Source organism: Tenrec ecaudatus, chromosome 4, assembly GCF_050624435.1.
Source record: "Tenrec ecaudatus isolate mTenEca1 chromosome 4, mTenEca1.hap1, whole genome shotgun sequence".
Lineage (NCBI taxonomy): Eukaryota > Metazoa > Chordata > Mammalia > Afrosoricida > Tenrecidae > Tenrec > Tenrec ecaudatus.
The window spans coordinates 10,170,752-10,184,041 of NC_134533.1; the positions used below are offsets into that span (position 1 = coordinate 10,170,752).

Consider the following 13,290-nt stretch of genomic DNA (forward strand, 5'->3'; position numbering starts at 1 on the left):
TAAAAAATCTGGCTGTGTAGCATCCCCCTGTGTCATCTTTGTTGCCAAAACCACCACCACGCCATGCCACCCAAGAGATCATGCAATCCAGTCCCTTCCCCTCCCCCTGCCGGACACCTGGAAAAGACCCTTGCCCTTTTCTCTTAACCTCTCCCTCTCCAAGCCCTCCCCCCCACCCCCATTCCCAGGTATCCCAATCAAGCTAAAGCCAAACCAGTTGCCCAGAATCAGTCCCAACTGGTGGCGACACCGTGTATGTCAGACTAGACCTGCGCGCTGTAAGGTTGTCAGGGGGTGGGGCGTTTCAGGAGTGCACCTCCAGCCCTTTCTTCTACTGGGTGGGTTTTTGTGTTTTGTCTTTTAAAAAATAGTTTTATTGGGGGCTCTTACAGCTCTTATCACAATCCATTTTTACATACATTGTGTCGAACACATTTGTACATATGTTGCCATCATCATTTTCTTTTTTTTTAATTAATCATTTTATCGGGGCTCATACAACTCTTAATCACGATCCATACATAAATCCATTGTGTAAAGCACCCTTATACATTCATTGTCCCCATCATTCTCAACATTCGCCTTCCACTTGGGTTCCTGGAATCAGCTCATTTTACTTATTTTCCTTCCCCTCCCTCCCCCCTCCCTCATGAACACTTAATAATTTATAAATTATTACTTTATCTTATCTTACACTGCCTGGCGTCTCCTTTCACCTACTTCCTGTTCCCCATCCCCCAGAGAGGAGGTTATATGTAGATCCCCGAGATCAGTTCCCCCTGTCTACACCCCCTTCCCTCCCGGTATCGCCGATGGTCCTGAGGGGTTCATCTGTCCTAGATTCCCTGTGTTTCCAGATCCCAACTGTACCGCTGTGCATCCGCTGGTCTAACCAGGTTTGCAAAGTAGAATTGGGATCAGGATAGATGGAAGGGAGGAAGCGTTTAAGAACTAGAGGAAGGTTGTGAGTTTCATTATTGCTACACTGAACCCTGAGTGACTCATCTCCTCCCTACTACCCCTCTGCAAGGGATGTCCAGTTGTCAGGGGAAGCCAGCCCCTAACACATCATTACAGGTCCGGTAGGCGCAATTGTACAGCAATAATAGGTAAAGATCATAGTAGAGTTATAGAGAGCATGAGAGATAGAAGTGAAGTACTGAAATAAATGGAGTCAGACACGATTCATGGTAGCATGCTCACCTCAGCCCCACTCGATGGTCCACGTGGAGGGAGAGAGAGTGAGATTTAATGCTAGCCCAGGCCTTTTATATTCTCTGGGGACATGCAAGCCCCCTAATTATAGGCGAGGACATGTGTCACTGGAAGGGGCTGTCCTATAGGTAATACAGTAATGAAAGGGGGTGGTCTAGGGACAGACACGCAATAGGAAGAGGATTTAGGATGGCAGCTTAACTTTGACCTATTCCCTAGATCTCCTAGGAACCATTATCAGTAGGGTGTAAACCCCACCTCCTGGAACCAAATAGATGACTGCAGGCGTCCATTGTCTTTAACAGCAGGGAGTGGGGTCCACTGCAGTCTGGCAACTGATCAACCTCAGGGAGGATGCCTGTGAGCATCTGACCTCCCCCCACAAGTCCCCCTTTTATTTTATATATAAAATTCAAAAGCCACATGGGCAACATGGTTATTTTCTACACATTAAAAGCTGTCAAGACAAAACTCCATGGTCCAATTAATATAGCCAAAAATTCAGGCTTAATAGAAACATTTTGAATCCAGACATGGAGGATAAAGTCCCCCTATGTCCATCTGCTATTTGAGGAAGGTATGAGGGGGCTGGATGCCGCGGCGGGAAGAAAATAGAGTCAAATAGGAATGCCTGCTTCCACAGGGAGAATGAATCAACCATGTGCTCACTCTGCAGCACTTCTTTAAGGGAGAAGCTGTGGAAAACTTAGACACCCGCAGGAACATGTGCCTGGTCTGTATCTCCAACTACCAGAGTGGCGGTCTTCCAGCCGTGGAATTCCAGTCTTCCAGATTCCCTCCGTTCCAGTCAGGGAATAAGTCCCAGTTTTATTTCGCTACAGTGCTAGTGTCCCACGTTTCCCCTCTCTGCATTAAGATTTAATAGTGCAACGGAGGCAACGTGGCCTCTCTTCATATCTCTCAGCTTCCTATAGAAGCGACAGGAGACTGCAAGCATCACAACTATGATGATAAGCAACACAGTCAGACTGGAACTTCAGCTATGTGAAATACTTTGCACCCAAGCTCGCGGGTCCAACCCTTCCATTCCACTCGCCAACTGCTTAATTACATCATAGTCAGGAGATGCCTCAAGCCTGTCTTTGAATGTATAGAAAATATCCTTTTTAAGCTGATCAACATCTAATGAAATGTTTCCCTAAAGCCTTTGCAAATGTTTCCTAATCAAATCCCAATCATGCAATGTTACATTATATAGGTAAGGAGTTACTGAAATCAGTTACATTCCAATCACATTATAACATTGACAAGTCCAAAATCTTGATCTTTTAGCAAAAGTCTTCAGTAATAGTCCAGTTATTATTGTCTAAAATGTTCAGTTATGATAAAGTCCCAGAGTCTCTTTTAGACAGCATCAGCCATGGAAGAAATATCTCAGCAGTCAGCAATCACCATTCTCAGGAATCTGCCAGGTCTCCTTGACGTTTTGGATAACTTCAGTAACAGGACAGGGTCAGGTCACACATCAGCTTCCCTGCTTTCTTCTGGGCCTTGCTGACTGAAGAGAAATCCACCTATCTCCTTTGCCTGTGAAAATATAAACAAATAGCCCCTCTCTTCGGGGTGTCAGTAACCTGAAAAAGGAATTATGATTAATATTAGGTGGTTTCTCCATCTCTTCCTTGTTCATCTTTCTCCAAACGTGGTTGCGTCCTTCTAAGGAGAGTTCAACAGCTCTATTCTGTAAAAACATAAATACATAACCCTTTTTCCAGGTGAATGGACCTGGATCCCAAACGCGGTTTCATCATCTTCTGATTTCTTAGGGTCAATTTTCTCTGTGGAAATGAAAACATATTTATCTGCCCTAAATTTGTTATAAGCTTTTAGTAAGGAGAAAATTTTTTTGGTTAAAATGACTAAATGAACTTTGTCACACATAAGATTCCTCTTTTCCCCCTTCTGTTTCAAAGCATTGCTGGCAATCTCAGTTAACTTGCTAGGTCTTGAACCAGTAAAACTACTAGTTAGATAGCCTCCATTGTTAAGTAAATTTTGGCTTCCAGCTCTCAGAGAAATAAGAGAGCTGACTATTTGGGAGAACTTCTTACCATACTTTGAAAGACTGAAAAAAATCTTAATAAATTTGTTCAGCTGTTCTTTAAGTAACTTACCAAGCAGACATTCTTTCTCCAAGTTTACCCATAAGATTACAGGCTCAATTAAGCCGCTTTGCCCTTCAGGCTTCTTACACTGTATGATTTTACAACCTTGCAATCGTCTCTCTTGGTTAACTTCACTCATTCTTACCAAGCTGGATTTAGGGGAAGTTAATGGGAGGGTCTTAGGCCCTCCTGAATGCCCTAAAGAAATGACCCTGCATCCAAAGTTTAAAACCCTTTTCCCTTCCATTTCTAATTCCATGCGGGGGCACTGTCATTTCCCCACAACAGCATTCCAGAAGACCCCTTGATTTAAAGGGTGGTCAAACTTCTCAAGTACTCTTTCCTGATAGACATACATTTTTACTCTAGGAATGCAAGGAAGAAAAAATTGGCCTAAGCGATCTTCTTTTATAAACCATGATATATCAGAATTCATCACTGCCTTAACTTTTTCATAATCTTGTTCAATAATTCCAGCAACAATCAGAACACCTTGAGAATTTACATTAGACTTTCCTAATAAACATCCCATAGTTCTTTCAGGTAACGGACCCCAATTACCGCTCTTAATTTCTGATTCAATTACAGCTTTTGGCTTTTCTTCACAACTCTGCTCAACTCCAGTATCAATTTTAATTCCTTGAGCACTTAGGTTAAAACTTCCTGATGAAAACTGTATTACTCTTTCAATAAGAGGCTCCTGTTCTTTAGAATCAGCAAACTGCTGTAAGGGCTTCTGGGCATTTTCTTGATTACTCAAACCAACTACAGTGAGAACAGAGGCTGGGCTTTTGCCTGTTTGGCTAGGTCTGGTCTCCTGCTGCGAGATTGGGGGATGCCTGCAGTTTCTCTTTAAGATCTTTGTTCTGGCAGGCAGACACCTTGCCTCCCGTGCTTTTGTAAGTGGGGTTTGTATCAAGCTCCTTCCTCTATGACCTGTGCTCCCTTCAAAGGGGCTCGGAGCACGCCCGCTACATGTTTTTAGGCTGGGTGTTACCTCCAGGTAAATGTCCTTTATTGCTAAACTTTGAGTGACCACCCTCTGCCCAGTGACTACTACTCTCACAGCAGGGGCAGAGTCCAGTTCCCTTGGACTCTTTCCCTGGGTCTTTTCTGCTGTCAATTGACCTATTCTTTTGCGATATCTGCCTGCAGTCTCTCTGGTAATGTCCCTCTGCTCCACATGTAAAGCATCTCCCTTTAAGTCTGGTGTACCTTGCCAAAGCGGCAGCCATGAGGTTGGCTTTGTGCTCATCTGTCCCTACATCCCTGCATAGCCTGATATAATCTAACAGCGTGCTCTGTCCCTTGTAAGGGCGTACGGCAGCCTGACACGATGTATTCGAGCTCTCAAACACTAATGTAAGAATAAGATTATCCGCTGCCCCTTTGTCTGTTACATTCTTGTGGACAGCATCCTGCAACCTGGATATAAAATCTATGTAAGGCTCATCATTCCTTTGCTTTACTGTCGTGTAACTTGGCCGTCTGCTTCCTGATGGTATTAATTTCTCCCAGACCTTAAGACAGACTTCTCGAACTTGAGCAAAAGTCTGCTCATCAAAGGTTAATTGTGCCTCAATTGTGATATAATTCTCATCTCCTAGCAGCAGATGAACCCCTATATCTATGCCCTCTTCTGCATTTTTGCGTGCTTATGCAAGGACTGCCTCATTCCATAGCATCTGATATGCAAAGATTCTGAAGGGGGAAGGCACACTTTCGTCAAAGCTTTCCAGTCTGCCGGGATCCAATATTCCATATCTGCCATATTCCTGACCATACCAATTACAAATGGTGAATCTGGACCATAACTAGGTACTGCTTGCTTGAGATCTTTCAGTAGCTTAAAGGGAAAGGCAGTATATCGCCTTTCTTGACTCCCTTCGGGGTGCTGCTCGTCGGGCTCCCTGTCTATTATTCTAACAGGATAAGCCATTCTGAATTCTAAGTCTGCTTCTTAAACTACACTCTTCTCCACCCATGAAAGGTGTTTTGCCTCTCACTTTCCCAACCTCACTTGCTATGTTAAATCTCTCTATTTGCATTCCTTTGGATCTAATCTCTTTTCCCCCAGCACTGGCTTGCTTGATAGTATTGTGATTCCCTGTGCTGTATTCTGGCGGGGCAGATGGTTCTACTGTGCTATCTCCTGATTCAAACTTCGTTTTCCCAGCTACACCTAAAATCTTCTCATCTGCCTGAAACGCATTCTGCCTGCTTCTCACCTGATTTAAATCTGCGTGGCTTAGAAGTTTCTCACTACTCTGCTGTTCTTGATCTTTCATTCTCTCACCTTGCAGCAGTTCCAACACTGCTTTAATCTGCACCCACAGATCCCAGGTCTCCATGGGTATGCTCTGTCCTTCCCTGTGAGCTTTTCTTAAGTTAATGGCTACCTTTTCCCAGATCTCCATATCAAAGGTTCCTGACTCCGGAAAAGAAGGTTTAAATTTCTTTACCACTTGAAGAAACTCTTTCATTCTCTTATTCTTTACCACTACATTTTGTTTCTTCAAGAGGTGGCAAAGAGTGATACCATACTCTGTATCCTTGCTCTTTGCCTGACCCATATCTCACTCGGACTAAAACACACTTAAAAAATAAACTCAAAAAAATGTCCCGATTCACCCTCACTGTCCGATGAGGCCGTACAATTGTGACACAGGATATAACTCAAAAGAGTTCTTTTCCTACGGGGCCCCACGTTGGGCGCCATATGTCAGGGGAAGCCAGCCGCTAACACATCATTACAGGTCCGATAGGTGCAATTGTACAGCGATAATAAGTAAAGATCATAGTAGAGTTATAGAGAGCATGAGAGAAGTGAAGTATTGAAATAAATGGAGTCAGACACGATTCATGGTAGCATGCTCACCTCAGCTCCACCAGATGGTCCACATGGAGGGAGAGAGAGCGATTTAATGCTAACCCAGGTCTTTTACATTCTCTGGGGACATGCAAGATCCCTAATTACAGGTGACATACGTCACTGGAAAGGGCTGTCCTATAGGTAATACAGTAATGAGAGGGGGTGGTCTAAGGACATACACGCAATAGGAAGAGGAGGGATTGGGATTATACATGTGACAAGATGGGCAGATCCTAGGTTTAGGATGGCAGCTTAACTTTGACCTATTCCCTAGATCTCCATAGGAACCATTATCAGTAAGGTGTAAACCCCACTACTGGAACCAAATAGATGTCTGCAGGCATCCATTGTCTTTAACAGCAGGGAGTGGGGCCTACTGCAGTCTGGCAACTGATCACCCTCAGGGAGGATGCCTGTGAGCATCTAACCTCCACCCACATCCAGTTGTCTACAGATGGGCATTGGGTCCCCATCACGCACTCCCCTCATTCACGATGATATGATGTTTTTCCCCGCCTTTGTTGCTTGAAACCTGGTACCCTCGGCCCTTCATGATCACACATGTTGGTGTGCTGCTTCCATGTGGGATTTCTTGCTCCTGGGCTAGATGGCCGCTTGTTTACTTTCAAGCCTTTAAGTCCCCAGATGCTATAACTCTCGATAGTCGGGCACCATCAGCCTTCTTCACCACACTTACTTATGCACACCTTCATCTTCAGCATTTATGGTGGGAAGATGATCATACAGTGATGGTTTTTGTTCTTTGGTGTCTGCTTCCTGATCCCTTCAAAACCTCATGTTCACTTAGACTGTGTGCTTCTTCTCTGTGGGCTTTGTTGCTTCTGAGCGAGATGGCCACTTGTTTGCTTTCAAGCCTTTAAGACCCCAGATGCTATATCTTTTTGATAACTGGGCACCATCAGCTTTCTTCACCACATTTGCTTATGCACACGTCTGTCTTCAGTGATCATGTCGGGAAGGTGGGTATCATGGAATGGCCATTTAGCTGAACAAGGTGCTATTGTATTGAGGGAGTGTGCGTGAGGAGGCCCAATGTCCACCTACTACCCTACTACTGAACCTATAAATATATAGGTCTATTTCTCGCATAATCATAAATATATTTACATATGTACATGTTCGTATTTAGGCTTCTATGTATACCCTTTGCTTCCTACTCCTTTCCTCTATTTCCTCATGCTTTCCTCCTGTCCCACTACCATGTTCAGTCTTCATTCTGGTTTCAGTAATTCCTCTCAGTTACCTTGCCCTTGGTCACTCCCTACCAGTCCTCCCTTCCTCTCCCTGCCACTGGTTTTGAACCACTCGTTGTTCCCTTGTCCCTGGCTTAGCCAACACTTCCTCCCTTCCCCTACCTCCCACACTCTCAGTTGGTCCCGTTATTTTCTTCTCATATTGTTTGTCCAGCCTATCTTATCTAGGTGGACCTGCAGATATAGTAACATGTGCATAAAATTGAGGATGGCTTTGACAGCACCAAAGTGGCACATAAGAACATGACATCGACAGCACCAACACTGACACACTGACAAACAAAAAAGCCACTGACATACAAAATTTAAAAGAAGAGGGGGGGGGAAGAAAGAAAAAAAGAGCAAAAAAAACCTGTTAGTAGTTCAAGGTCTGTTTGTTGACCTTTAGGAGTGTTTTCCAGACAAGTCTGATGGGTGCCACGTCCTGGCCCCAAAGTCCATCCTTTATACTCCCTCGGGACCTCCTTGCTCTCTTCCCCTGCTGCTCCATTGCACGCCCCCAGTGTTTGCCTCAGTGTGGTGGGGTCAGCTCAGTCACACATCCCCCACTGTGTCTCAGGTGCTGTCCGTGTAGGGCCATGGGTCAGTGCAGGATGTCGCATCTCACTGTGGGGCTGGCTGTATGGTCCTCTCTGTACGATGGGCCCTTCGAGTCGGGCTGTCGTCCTCTGAGCTAGGTGGGCCCAGGTGTGCTCCGCTCCGTTCTTCCTCCTTCCTTTGCTTCAGCTTCCTTCTGGGTGTGGTGTGGTGGGTCAGTTCCTTTCCCACACCAGACGATCTATTTTCATTTTCTGTGGTACTCCCTTCATTGTGGGGGTCGGGCTAACTCTGGATGGGCCAGCGTATGGTCCAGTCTCTTTGTGGATTCCTCCGCACTTTACGTTGCCCTCCTGGCTTGGCGTGTCATGATGGGGTCTGTATGCACGTTCCAGTTCTGTGGGGACACAACCAATACTCTCCCCCGGGTGGGTTAGTGCCCTGTTCCCCCATGTCATCCACTCGGTTTCTCCCCACCCCGTTTCTCCCTCCACTCTACTGGATGGGTTTGAACCATCAACCTTTTAGCCCATTAAAAATAAAATGAATGATACCACTGCCATCGTGGGGTCAATTCCGATTCATAAAGCCACCGACTGCCATCCAGTCAACTCCGACTCACAGTGAGTGACCCTCGGTAGAGCTTCCCTGTGGGCATCTTTCATTGTAACAGTGGCCAGTCAGAGCTCCTTGGACCCTATGGTTTCCAAGACGCTGAATGTTTCCAGAAGCAGAATGTCACATTTTGCTCTTCCTAAGAGTGACTAGTGGGCTCAAACAGCTGACCTTTTGGTCAGCAGCCAAGCCCTGGAGCCACTGCTCCACCAGGGCTCCGTCAGCAGTGCTGTCAGTTGCACTCAAATATCATATGCCCACCCTCCCTCACCCTGACTTTCCCTGTTGGGTCAGGCATTGACAAGAGCTCAATGAAAGCAGCCCATCGCGTCTCTGTTTAAAGCTCTTGCCCCTCAAAAGAGCAGATAGGCAGGTCTGGCAGCAACCGGGGACGGAAGGACAACCGCTGTGACCTCAGGATGCTGGCCTCTGCTCTGCTGGATCCCAGCAGGGTGTGGACTCTGGATGGTCCCTTCGGGCCTTGCAGCTGGAGCTTCAGCCCGATGTGGTTGGCAGCCACCAAGCAGACTGGGACGCCTGGTGACCCCAGGTGCGCAGAAGGGAGGCTTCTCCGTAGGATTCCAGGTTGGGACATTTCAGAAGCAGCTCATCATCCCGGTCTTCCGAGGCACCTCTGGCGACCTTTGAACGGCCCACCGTTGGCCCACTGAGGTTGAGGGACCTCAAAGTGCTCGCTCATCTGCTCTGCCCGCCGCGCTTCCCGAGCTTTCTTGGTTGCTGGACTGCCTGGGGAGTTCTGAGCTGATGAGAAGAGGGAAAGGAGGGAAAGAGGAGGGTGGAGCGAAGACAGAAAGAACCAGCAAAGAGGACAGACTGCATACCAGGCACTGCCCTCCACACAGCACCCAGGTTGCTGTTAGTGGCCAGCCAGGTCCGCTCATCTCATGGTGACCCAAGTCAGCAGAGGGTGACTTGGCGCTTCCACTGGCTGGTTTTCAAAATAGACCACCAGGCTGTTCTTCCTCATCTCTCTTTGTCTGGAAGTTCCACTTGACACCTCTTCTGAGTCAGAGCGAGCCTGCAAGCCTCCACTGGCAGAGGGTGGGCGGCTGAGCTGGAGGCGCACTGGCCAAGAATAGAACATGGCTCTCCCGCCGTGGAAAGTGAGAAGCCCACCAGTGACTCCCCTCCCCAGCACCTGAGGCTCCGCTCATTCTCCGACGACCCGATTCTATCCGTCTCCCCATTTGATAGGTAAGGAAACCAAAGAGTTAAATAACCTGTCCATGTTCACGTGGCTGGTAAATGGCTGATCCAGGAGTGGAATTCAGGTCAGCTTGGTATATGTGCTTGACCTGTCCACCACCCAGGAATCGTGACAGTCTGAGACTTTGGCCTCTTCCATCCCCCCAAACCCTCTTCTTCTGCTTCTTCTCTATCTCCCGCTTGACTAAGAAGAAATCCGAAAGGGGAGGGACGAAGGGAAGGGAGGGAGGAACACTATGAAAGAAGCATTGGAAGGCAGTTTAGGAGACGTGGTCAGGAAAGGGCCAGGATGTCCAGGCGCCTGTGCCAGAGTAAGGCCAGGGACACCAGGGATGACCCGGGACCAGACAGCCCTGTACACACGTTCAGCTGATGAGAGGACCCACCATGCCCGGCAGCAACTATGTTTGCTCAGCCAGCCTTGTTTGCCAGCTACCCTTTCCTCTGCACATGACCCTGCCCCTCAGCCCTTCCCCCCCTGGGAAAAGTCCACCTCCCTCAAGCTGTCCACGCTGCCTTCCAGGCTGAGTCAGGGCCATCTGGTTGGAGAGGTGGCCTGACACTTCTGAAAAAGCCACCAGAGGGATAGGAGAGCTCCCAGCAGCTTGGAAGGAATCTGAGCAGGACTGACATCACCACGCCCAGCCCATCTCCTGGACCATCGAGAGCCCCGATGTTCTCCGACGATGTTGGCACCTCCCCACACACTCCAAGAATGCCTTGGTCATTGGAGGACCCACGAGATGCCTAGAGCCATCCATCCCTTCGCAGCTGGGATGTCTCTGGCAGCCTGCCCTTTTAGAGCTGGCATGGGGGCACCTGGACTGATGACACCATCATCGACCTGGAGCTGGAAGACAAGACGGGGACTCCGAGGCAGAAGAAGCGGATCGCGTTCTGCTTGTGCGGATCTGGCCGTCTGAAAGCCAGCCCCTTCCCCTGCCCCCGTCTCAGAGAGCGCCACCACCACCACCACCACCCCTGGCGTGCTCACGCACCTTCTGGGATGACTCAGTCTCTCCCCAAGTGAATCTGACTCAGTAGGGGACAGAGAGAGGGGGGCCTCGGCTCTGCCTTCATGCCTCTACTCCCGGCCCCCACCGCACCCCCACCTTTGGCACTTTCCATTCGTCGCCAAGGAGGACGTCCCCTGTTCGGACCCAGTGGAGAGAACCTCTCCTGACAAATGTAGGTAGCTTCCCCCATTGTCCCCAACTGTCCGTGCCCTTTGAACCCACTTGAGCAATTCGCTGGTCCGGTGGCTCTTACTGATTACATAGCGCATGTTCAAGTTACCGTTTAACTCTGTCCCTTGGGAAAAGTTTTACGAGCTGCTGCTGACAATCAGGAAACCTGGGGTCTCCGGCGACCAAGAAACCAAGGAGCTGAGGAGGCGAAAGGCCGACCCTTTCCCTGAAAGACACCAAAAGACCAGAGGCGGGTCAGAGGCGCAGCAGGCCTCAGCCCCACTTGATCTTGACAAGTCTGACATCATGGCTTTCAATGACCTCCTGCAGCAGGTGGGGGGAGTCGGCCGCTTCCAGAGGACCCAAGTCACTCTGATTACCCTCTTCATGCTGCTGTTGTTTGCACACAACATCTTACAGAACTTCACTGCCGCCATCCCCACCCACCACTGCCGCCCACCTGCCGCCACCAACCTCAGCCAGGATGGGGGGCTGGAGGCCTGGCTGCCCCGGGACAGGAAGGGGCGGCCTGAGTCCTGTCTCCGCTTTACATCCCCACAGTGGGGACCACCCTCTGCCAATGGCACGGAGACCAACGTCACAGGGGCCACCGAGCCCTGCGCCGATGGCTGGATCTACAACGACAGCACCTTCTCTTCCACCATCGTGACTGAGGTGAGAACCAGAGCCCCCTTGGCCCCTTCCCACCCTTGGACCCCGTCGAATCATGCACACACATACACCCTATCACCTTCTAGATCCACAGTTCTCAACCTGTGAGTCATGACCCCTTTGGGGGGGGTCTAAGGACCCTTTCACAGGGGTCTCCTGATTCATCACAGTAGCAAAATGACAGAGATGACGTAGCAACAGAAATAAGTTGATGGTTGGGGGGTCTTCACCACACGAGGAACTGTATGAAAGGGTCACAGCACGAGGAAGGTTGAGAACCACTGCCCTAGGAAGGGAAGACACTGTCACCGGAGTTAACGTTCTACGTGGGTTCTTCGGGAAGTTGAAGGAGCCTGGGGATGGGAGAATTCTGCCGGGTGACCAACGGGGGGAAAAGAGGCAGAAGGCATGGGAAGTGAGGGACGGAACTGGGGTGGGGGAGGGATTCCTGAGCAGGAGGTTCTGGGCTCAAAGTCCCAGAGGCAAAAAACAGACTCCTGGCTTTGTCGAGTAAACACTGTCAGCTGCTGGACCCAGGAGGTGGCAAGCAGCCACAGAACTGAGAGGGGAAAGAGAAGATGGTGACAAGGGTCGTTTCATCGCTCATGCTGTAGGGGCCCTGGCCCCAGGTGCACACAGAGCCAACCGCACAGTCGCCCTGCCCTGCAGAGTGGTTCCTTAGGCCGCAGTCTGCACTTCGTGGTCATATCGATCGTGTTCATCTACTCTTGACAATGGTTCTAAGCAAGAGACGGCCGCTAACGCAACTCATGGGGCAAGGGGCATAACAAGGACACATATTGCAGAAAATCCAAGGACCAGAAACGAAGCGTGCTCAGGCCTCCTGGGAACTGCCAACCAGTGACTGGAGCTCCAGAGGTAGAGGGCTACCTGTACACTTCCCCCAGCCCCTCTCTCCTCCTCAACCTCTACCTCCAGTGTGCTCACCTCACAAGCCCACCACCCACCAGCATGCTTCCCTGCATCTTCATTCAGAGCCCTTGTAAGCTCTGATCGGCAGAGCCAAACACACTGAAGCACCTCCCCACCCCTTGGCTCATCGAATCAGCTGGCTGAGGGGGAAGTACAGTAGAATGATGTGTACCATTGCCCTGAGAACAGGTCATGGTCAGGCATAGCCCCAAATTTGCCCGGTCCAGCATATATCTGTAACTGATAAAAAGCTAAGTCGTACTCTCTCTAGCGAGACTCAAGACAAAGAAGAAATGTCCTAGCCCTTCTCCTTGGGATACAGTTTGCCCCCCTACTCACTGCCATCCTTTGTGGGCTTAACCCCAAACCTACACTGCTGTTGAGTCCATTCCAACTCATGGTGACCCTGAGTCCGTCCATCTTCATGGGAGCGCAGTCTCATCTTTCTCCCACGAAGCGACCAGGGGAATTGAACCGCCAACTTTGCAGCCCAACAGCTACCCCACACCACCCTTTGTACAGCGGGGATGCACCTTCGTGTGTTGACTGTGAACCATCTGTCCTGTTCTGCGTTCCTCTATCCCTTCTTAAAGCTCCACTCCCTAACTTTCAAGGCCCACAAGACTCCAGGA

At 49.1% G+C, this 13,290-nt stretch overlaps 1 protein-coding gene across 1 annotated transcript in view; it reads left to right on the top strand.

Annotated features, from left to right (window-relative positions):
* Positions 1–11,359: 11,359 nt before the first annotated feature.
* LOC142445591 (solute carrier family 22 member 6-like) overlaps positions 11,360–13,290 on the top strand; it is a 46,465-nt gene continuing 44,534 nt past the window's right edge. The window contains exon 1 of the mRNA XM_075547549.1: positions 11,360–11,728. Coding sequence (XP_075403664.1) covers positions 11,360–11,728 — 369 coding nt within the window. The remainder of the gene's footprint in view (positions 11,729–13,290) is intronic.